This window comes from Limulus polyphemus, unplaced genomic scaffold (genome assembly GCF_000517525.1).
Source record: "Limulus polyphemus unplaced genomic scaffold, Limulus_polyphemus-2.1.2 Scaffold1009, whole genome shotgun sequence".
NCBI classification, from domain to species: Eukaryota; Metazoa; Arthropoda; class Merostomata; order Xiphosura; family Limulidae; genus Limulus; species Limulus polyphemus.
Window position 1 is genome coordinate 207,367 of NW_013666619.1, and position 10,284 is coordinate 217,650.

At 30.1% G+C, this 10,284-nt stretch overlaps 1 protein-coding gene across 1 annotated transcript in view; it reads right to left on the bottom strand.

Moving 5' to 3' along the window:
• Positions 1–1,431: 1,431 nt before the first annotated feature.
• The window catches only part of LOC106461676, a 73,344-nt gene continuing 64,491 nt past the window's right edge, over positions 1,432–10,284 (bottom strand). The window contains exon 17 of the mRNA XM_013921521.2: positions 1,432–3,698. Within this exon, the coding sequence (XP_013776975.1) occupies positions 1,834–3,698 (1,865 nt within the window). The 3' untranslated portion in view covers positions 1,432–1,833. The remainder of the gene's footprint in view (positions 3,699–10,284) is intronic.

Genomic DNA, 10,284 nt, shown 5'->3' on the forward strand with positions numbered 1-10,284 from the left:
ACTAGTAAATGCTGGCCAATCGCCGATTCATATTTTGGTGGTAGAACTTTTTAAAACACATAAACCTGTCCTTTGCCGCCAAAAATAATTCCTATACAATCTACACATCCTTCAGTAGGTCTGTGACATTTCCTGATTGGCTAAAGGACATGATCATCAGTGATTGCCTTACCGTGAGTACAGTAATTTTGTACACATATTATACTGTTACGTATTCATCTCTTACACCTTTTTTTTAAAAAAAAGATTAAGTATTTTACTCATGTTAATTAAATTGCATATGCAATGCTTCCAATTACTGTATATGATGACATAAATTATTGGCTAGATACGTGGAAATATAAATTTATTTAAAGATTTAGATACCTTGTTCTTTTAGCTGTCGTGTACTAATAAATAAGGAAGCGAATGTTTTTATTGGTATTATTTATCTTGCAGCACAAGAATGAAGAAATTATAAAAAGCAAAAATGAAAGCTATCAATAACAGAGTTTACAACATAAAACACAATTTTTAATCAAACCCTATCTAATTTGTTTGTCTGTGGCAAAGTTGCGAAGTCTATCTGACGCCGTTTCCAATTTTGAACCGCCCATTACATGAAATATAATTGCCCAGAAATACCCACTGCCAACTCTTGAGCTAATCTTTATCAACGAGTTGTAGAATTTATCGTACCATTATAACGCCCTCTGTTTTGAAAGCGCCAGGTTTCGATCATGCGACCCAAGTCTTGCAAGAGCCCTAACCACCAAACCTTATATTTTATCTAGAAACCCAGAAAAGACATCCAACTGTCAAAACGTTAAAATGTATATTGATTTTATCTCCTTTATCTCTTCAGAACATTATCAGAATTACGGTATCAGGCCTGAAGAAAGGCTAAAAAACACACGATGGAGCCACAGTCTTATAAGTAAGATTCACGAAGATATTTTATTCATCAGAAACCCTTATAAAATTTTAACCACGTCACTGTGTAATAAGAAATTGTTTTCGTAACTTGATTGATCAACTGTCACTTTTCATGCTATCGGTTTTCAATGTCTCACATAGTGTAAATAAATGTTAAACGTGCTACCTTGTATGTGTGCAAGCTAGTATCGTAATTGCTATTGTTAAGTAGTATCTTATCTTTGAATTCGATTGAGCTAAATGAAAGCAAAAACAAACATAAGGTTACATTTTTGAATAATGCGAGTACACGCTAAACAACTGAATATGGTGATAAAATTGTCTTAAAAGCTTGAATCCTGGATCTACTTTTAACATGCGTTCGTATATATAATAACTACTCTAAATGTAATTTTTATTAAAAAACTTGTATAATTTCGATCAATAGATTGTCGGACTTTCCGTGTGTGTAAACGTAATACAAATTACAAAGTTAATATGTGACTTCAACACTAGTTAAAGAAATACAAGGAAATATTAGTGCAAGAATATAATTTATTTCCCAGCAACTAGCTAGGCTACAGCCTCGCAGTGATATTTATATGTATATATCTATAAATACAGTGAAATCTTACATCCTAGCTGCAGAGTTAAATATAAACCATGGTCTTCAGTTGCAGTTCTCGTTCTGGTGACAGATCTACCGTTGCTCAGCAACATAAAAATCTACAAAGTTTTGTAATAGAACTATATAATCTATACACCTTTGAATAATTTATTTCTATAATAATATTAATAACATTATTAATATCATGATCACCAACAGTTTGCAAATGCCAAAATCGTATATTTAATCAATTGCTACACCTGATCTGCTAGAAACTGTATAAAGAGAAAGATCTATTTCAGCAGATTACCCAGGTTATAAAATCACCAGTGTTATTTATTTACCTTTGCCATTCTCAGGGGCCTTGTGTTTGCTTGAAAACCACTTTTTTTAATAACAGGCTCTCCCATAAAAGATGTATTCACAGTTTTGAAACTGTTATCCTCTTCACTACCAATGTCTTCAAAACTCATATTTGCAAAAGCATTGCTAATTCTGTTTTCCCTTTTCTTGGATTGTTTGGTCTTCTTCCCAGCTTTACCTGACACATGATAATGCTTTGTGGGAGGAACAGCAAAACTTACTTCCTCTGCCAGTACGTCCTGTTCCTTAAAGGAGTGATATCTATTTCTTTCTTTCTTTGATTTTCTTGGTGTCATCTCCTCCTCATCATCGGTATCAGAACTTAAGGGTGGTGAACTACTTCCACGAGTCAAGCTGTCAATCCTGTTCACAGAAGAAGTGCCATATATGGCTGGAAGACTAACCTTTTTCCTAGGATGTGGTGCAACTTCTTTAATGGGGGGAAAAGTGCTTCCAACTGAATTAATAGCTACAGCACCAATAACATTTTCGCTTTGTTGATCACTAACAGAATTTTTAGTAATCAAACTAGATGTCTGACCCATGGTCATTTTTGGACATGCAGATTTTAATGTTCCAATATTGGGGGAATCATGTATGAGTGGAGCAATATGTACCGAAGTTACAAATCCCGGTTGGTTTAGAGGCTGCTTGGTAATGAAAGTTTGTTTCTCTTGTTGATTAATATAATCACCCTGTATGGAAGTAATCTCCTTTGTATCTATCCTAGGCATACTACGGAATGGAGCAGATCCAAATAAGTCAGTACTTTCACTTAAAGACCCAAGCTTTTCTGGTGAGCTACTACTACAGAAAATAGGTTTATGTTGGCTAGTAGATGAATGTGAAGGCTTGTAATTGTTCATATTAGGAAATTCAGAACTCTGTGGGTTTGGGTTTGCTCTGGTTTCTAATTCTTTGGAAGACTCAAATGTGGGTGAACCTCCTATCGCTTCAACACCGGTTAAGTGGCTGTCTTTTGGCAGTTTCTTTTGCATTTTCCAATTCTGTGGTTTTCCTTTTGTTGATGGCTTCCTGAAAGGAGCCAATGCAAAAACATCCACTCCTTCAGGATGGTCACCACTAACTACATATGTTTCTGGTGAAGCTGCACTTGGGACTTTTCTAAGTTGAGCTGCACTAAAAGTATCTTTATTTTTTCCCTTTTCCAGTGATGGAGATGATGATGAAGTAAACATCTCCCCACTTGTTTTGACAATTAAACCCAATTTTAATTCATTCCTAGGAGTGGTTGTTACAACTTTCTGTTCATTATCAGAGAGTTCATCATCTTCTAGAAGTGGTTTATCTCCATCTGTATGACCCATGAAGACATCTTGGTAAGGAAGACATTCTACTTCTCCTTCTTGTTTTTTTTCTAATTCTGTCAGGATTTCTGATGTAGGTTTAATAGCATCTCCTGAGATTTTTAGTGAGAATTTTTCTCTTTTTAAATGACCATCAAGCGAGGTCTCGGATGAACCTTCTTCTTCTCCACTTGAATCTTCTTGTGCTCTGAGATCACTTGCTGATCCAATAGAATCATTATCTTCTTGGTCATATTTTTTGTTCACACAAGGTTCTGCCTTCTGATCATCTTCTCCATCTTCAAAATTTAATAGTTTTTCATACTTTGACCTGTCTTCTGCTGGTGCTCGTGTGAAAGGAGATGATCCTAACAGTTCTTTTCCTGATCGTCCACTATGGATACTCTGACTACCATCATGGGATGTGCTCGAGTTATCACTAGGGTGGCGCTGACGAAGATCGGATGGTTCTAGATTACCTTCTTCAGAGTATAAAGGCATGTACTTTGCCATGTCAACCGGGACTACTGAAACAAATTATGAAACTGGTTAATTACTTAAAAGATGGAGTTGATGCTACATAGTTACCTTCTTCAGAGTACAAAGACAAGTACTATGCCATATAAACAGGGACTCCTGAAATAAACCAACATCGATTAGTTACTTAAAACACTAAATTGATGCTATATAGATATTATTTGATGTCTATGAAAGCCATCATTTTTAGATGAATAATCCTTAAAATTTTTTTTGTCTATATAATAAATATCATCATTGTTGTACTTCTAACAAAAGAAACTACATAAGTTCCAGAAGTTTTTATCACCAGTTTTAGAAGTTTCTAGTTAATAAAATATTAATCCTCAAACCTATCAACAAGAGCTTAATGAAAGTATTTTTAATCTTAGTGAAATCTGTAAATGCAATTGAGAGAACCCAATGAAGATTAAAATAGCACTGCCCATCGATTGCATTGAAGTTATTATCTTAATAACAGCTAATAGACATAAATCTATAAATAAATAATGGGTAAATATAATTTTTTAACAATCCAAAAATATAACTATATTATATAGCTTGGATATATTAATTATTTGGACTTTTTATACATTTGTTCTGCATAGTGATTGCTCAGACACTTTAAACAAGTGTATTTCAGAATGGTTACTGCCATCACTTTCTTTAAATAAATAAAATTATAGCTATCTTATGACATAACCTTGATCCACAGAACTGGAATACTAGACAAAACAAAAATGTCCCTTACAATAAAACAATGCTAAAAATACAAATGCACATACATTTATGTTCAAACATAAGATTGCTAGAAATATAATAAAATTAGATCTGTTGTTATACTTAGTTTTTACTTTTTGGGCAGGGATATCATTGTCTTAGATTTTCTAGTAGTTCTATAAACAACTAATTTTTGATATAGTAACTGCAGAGAAATAAAATTTGTCTGACATCTCTTTATATCCATTTATTAGGACAGTATTCAGTATCATCCAAACTGTTATGATTCATCAGTATCTCGTAAGAATCATCCAAAAATAATAATTTTCCTTTATTTTTCAAGTCCTGTTGTCCAGTAAATTCATAAGTTTTTATCTACTTTTAAATTAAAGCATCATTTTGTGTATTGCTTTTGAAACAAAGTTATTCAAGCAGTCAATAAGCACTCTTGAAAGAAATTAAAACACTGCTTAACTCAATATAAAATAAAATCAGTCAACAGTATCTTGGGACAATCGTCTCTGTTTGCAAGAAAAGATTCTTTGTCTATGGATATTGTTTTTTGAGAAATGCTACAAAGAAAGCAAAATATTCTTTATCCATGGACACTGTTTTTTTAATAATGCTACAAAGAAAGCAAAAGATTTGATTCTTTATCCATAGATATTGTTTTTTTAATACTGCTACAAAGAAGCAAAAGATTCTTTATTCATGGATATTGTTTTTTAATAATGCTACAAAGAAAGCAAAAGATTCTTTATCCATGGATATTGTTTTTTAATAATGCTACAATGAGGCAAAAGATTCTTTATCCATGGATATTATTTTTTTTAATAATGCTACAAAGAAGCAAAAGATTCTTTATCCATGGATATTGTTTTTTTAATAATGCTACAAAGAAAGCAAAATATTCTTTATCCATGGATATTGTTTTTTTTTAATAATGCTACAAAGAAGTAAAAGATTCTTTATCCATGGATACTGTTATTTTTAATAATGCTACAAAGAAAGCAAAAGATTCTTTATCCAGATGAATTGTTTTTTTAATAATGCTACAAAGAAAGCAAAAGATTATTTATCCATGAATATTATTTTTTTGTTAGTAATGCCACAATGAAGCTTTTCTATCAAGGAGAAAAATTTGGCACAACATTGATTTTATGAAAATAAAATAAAGCATTAATGGGAAAAAAATATAAAGAAACCTTATTTTTAAATACGAGTTCTTTATATCAATATTTTGCAAATTACAAAGTACTGTGAACTGAACATTTATTTTTATTTAAAACAGGTTTTTTTTTGTATTATCTGTAGTAAAAGGTTACTCAATTTTGCTTGGAAACTAAATCCATGAAAAACAAAGGACAAATGAACATCTACAATAAAAAATAAAATAGTTATCTGGCTAAAGCAATATCATTTCTGCATAAAAATCTGCACATTATTTTATAAAATATTTTTTAATTTTCCCCAATAAATTAAAACAAACAAACTAGTTATGTGTTTTAAAAACATTAAACATTGTTTTTACAAAAAAGTAAAAGCAAGAGCTGAAATGATTTATGTCAGAAAGTAAATCTGAAATGATCCAACTTGATGTCTGTCTTGGAATGAAATTATATGTTTAAAAAGAACAGTAGAAAAAAAAAATCACACTACCTGAATGTTTTGAAATGAAGGTAATAAATACACTAACTAAGTAGACTTCAGATGACTGTCAGCTTAAACCTGCTCAACAAGTCTAGACTGAGTTTTACTGCAGGTTTTACAAGTTAAGAGCAACTAAGATGAGACCACAGTAAAATATAGGATTACTTCAGTAAAATGCCAACTAGGGTAAATCAAAGTACAGGAAAATAAAAACTTTTAGTATTTATCAAATTCAACATGAAATACAGACTATCTTTACATCATCTCAATAACAGCAAAAACACAAACAAAAAAAACAACTTAAAATGATACAACTGAATTAAAAAAAAAGAAGAGAAATTTACTGAAAAGGTCATAAGCCATTAGCACAGTATTTAAATCACAACAAGGGTGTGGCCTTCTGTGTGAAGAAATTAGGTCATCATTCATAAAAGCTTATTTATATCGATAGGTATGTTGCAACTTAAAATAAAAGAATACTTCCTTGAATAAGAATGAAATGATTCTTCCATAAATCTATTTCTAATGTACTAAAGGTTTTAAATTATAATGTGTATTTTACTTGTTTTTTCTCATTTCCTCAAGAATTTAATTTTTAACACAAGGTAACATGCAAAAAAGTTACTCTATTTCCAAATACAAATAGATTACACTAAAAATATGCTCAATTAATTCTATTACTTTAAACTTAAAATAAAAAGAAAGAGAGAAGTGTGACAGTTTTATAGACACATTTGTAGAATATTTATTTTCATAAGTTAAATTTTGTTACAAATAATTAACTTATTAGAAAATGATGTCTATTACTATTTTAGTACTCTTTAGTTCAAGTTATCATAACGGCACATAAGTTATGGGGTTAGACAATAGTTACTACGATAAACCAGAAAATAACATGTTAACTAAAGATACTTTTCAAATATCTATGGTTCACTTATTTTTGAAAAAGCCTTTATTTTTTGAAAGCTTGCTGGGGACATATCATAACTAATAGTTTTCATTGAATAGTAATTAATAAGCTAATCATGAGGATTTAAATAAACAGATTACTGGCTTTGATGAAATAATACAATTTGAGCTAATACAGTGGTTAATTAATAGGTAAACCACATTCTAGGTAATACAGTGGTTAATTAATAGGTAAACCACATTCTAGGTAACACAGTGGTTAATTAATAGGTAAACCACATTCTAGGTAATACAGTGGTTAATTAATAGGTAAACCACATTCTAGGTAACACAGTGGTTAATTAATAGGTAAACCACATTCTAGGTAATACAGTAGTTAATTAATAGGTAAACCAAATTCTAGGTAATACAGTGGTTAATTAATAGGTAAACCACATTCTAGGTAATACAGTGGTCAATTAATAGGTAAACCACATTCTAGGTAATACAGTGGTCAATTAATAGGTAAACCACATTCTAGGTAATACAGTGGTCAATTAATAGGTAAACCAAATTCTAGGTAATACAGTGGTTAATTAATAGGTAAACCACATTCTAGGTAATACAGTGGTTAATTAATAGGTAAACCAAATTCAAGGTAATACAGTGGTTAATTAATAGGTAAACCACATTCTAGGTAGTAAATCATTACCTCATAACTTAATCAGTAAAATTACTGCAATAAATAAAAAAGTGATTAATAAAAAACAAAAATAATATTAAATTCAAATGTGTTTTAAAAAGTATATAATATTATTAAATAGCAGATAATTAAAATCAATTATCTTCAAATATCATTGATATTTAATCATAGCATAGAATAAAATAAAAATACACTAGATATCCTATACATTAGGAAGATATTCCCTTGTTGTACTTCATGAAAGTGAAGTGCTTAAAGACAACAATAAGAGAGCAACACAAAGAAAATCAAGCAGGAAGAGTATTGTATGCTTATTATACATACTTGAATGTTTTAACAAAACCTTGTCCAACAAATTAATTCCACCTTATCTTCAGAGATACATCTAAACAGTGCAGCTCAATACAAAGAAATATTTTCCTTTCTTTTTTTTCTATTTTAAGTGAAAATTAATATAACTTAAAGAGGAATTATCATGAGAATGAAAGCTACAGTTTATTTACACTTAATAACTCGTGTATACTTTGTAAAGTCAGTTTTGATAACAGAAACTGAGAAAATTCATTCTGACTTTACAACTTAATTAAAGTATAATAGCACTGCTACAAAAACCTATTTATACTTTACAACTTAATTAAAGTATAATAGCACTGCTACAAAAACCTATTCTACTTTACAACTTAATTAAAGTATAATAGCACTGCTACAAAAACCTATTCTACTTTACAACTTAATTAAAGTATAATAGCACTGCTACAAAAACCTATTTATACTTTAGGAATCATAAATCACTGTGACTCGTTACTCCTGAGGTTATATTAATCCTCACTTAAAATACAAGAAAAAAATGGTTGGGTAATCTGTTGCAATACAAAAGAAAATGAACATTTATTAGACTGTGGTAGGAGTAACAAGTTGTAGTTGAGAAAGATGTCAAATGTTATTGAGATTTTAAGAGTCACACGTCACAGTGAATTCCACAATGAGTATGAAATCTGGGAAACTTCACTTTAAATTTTCATTCTCAAATGATAAAAACCTTAGTTTACAAACAAATGTTTTAAAGACTGCAGAATTTCTAACTCATAATAAAGTCAACCTGTGATAAGTTTACCTTTACAGAAAGCTCTAGATAAGTGGTAATTTATTTTCATTATAAATCACAGTAAATTCAACTAGATGTCAATGTTGCAAGAGGAGTTGTACATCACTATAAATATTTTCATTTAAAACTGATTACTTAACTTAAATGAAACTTTGTAAGAAAATATCTGACATTTCCTATATAGTAAACGTAATCAAAAGTATGCATTCAGATATCACAAAAAACACATACACATACTTAGTACATATCAAAGAACTCAGTTCCATAGAAGTTTAATCATTCACATTTCACATTATTATTAGTTGGATAAAACATACACACACACACTTGCATAACACTATAAACAGAAGTATCTAGAAATAGTAGAACTGACTTGTTAAAAGTAGAAGAGGTCAAGAGTCTTGGGTTATTCAAACAAAACTGTAAATGTACTGTGATTTTAAACTGTCATTTATTTAATGACTAGGGCAGTAGAGTAAAACGGTGATCAACATAAATATAATGACCAAAACTGTAACAGTAAATAATAGAAAAAAAGCTACAGCACTAGTAGCCTCCAGTTTGTAAATAACAGACAGAGATAATGTTATTTTATATTTTTATACTCTAATATTATCAGTGTCTTTCAATGGACATAACAAGCTTTCATTATTACTGAACACAGTGTTTCTTATCACTCCATGATTTTGTCAAAATTCCTATTTGTATGTTAAATCTACAGGTGTTAATAATTTAAACATTAGCCAAGTGTCAAACATTTTGAATTTTGCTTGATATATGAAAGATGAAAAAATGACATCACATATTACGAAACTACGAGTTACTTTGACATTCTTTCATTATTTACTTAATACTTTTGTCATGTGGCATCACTTTAATGTTGCATTTGTAAAAATATGTCATGCTGCTACTCAGGTTTGAACATATTTCCTATAATTATTAATATTACTAATAATTTAGTACATTTAACAAATAGATATTACTAATAAATTGAATATAAGATTGTGAGAGACAAGAAAATATATAAAATTATGATTATAAATATTATATGACCTAAAAACAATTGCCAGTTTTTTGACACGTTGCCAGCATAATTTCCCACTACATAGAGATAGAACAAGTTGATGTGAAACTAATCAGGCTATAGCATTGTCATCTTTGAGTGATTAAAATAAGTGAAGCCCTGTTTAGGTAATCCATTAAGGGAGACTAAAAAGTAAATTGTGGGCTTTGCTCTGCAGAACTTAATTACAGGTGCAGTATGGGAACAATGTTAAACAAAATCAAAATGAATCATCTGGCTGGATCTCTTACAGAGGATAAATGGAGGGGCCAAACAGTTATACAAACTTATGCTAGTAAACCATTTCTGTAATAACGTGATTAATGATTGCTGTCTAGCGAAAACAAGTCAATAACATCGTCCAGATGAAATTATTTTTATGTTATCACTTCACTATATATACAATTTACAGTACAAACATATGTAGTATTTGTATATATATATATATATATATATATATATATATAC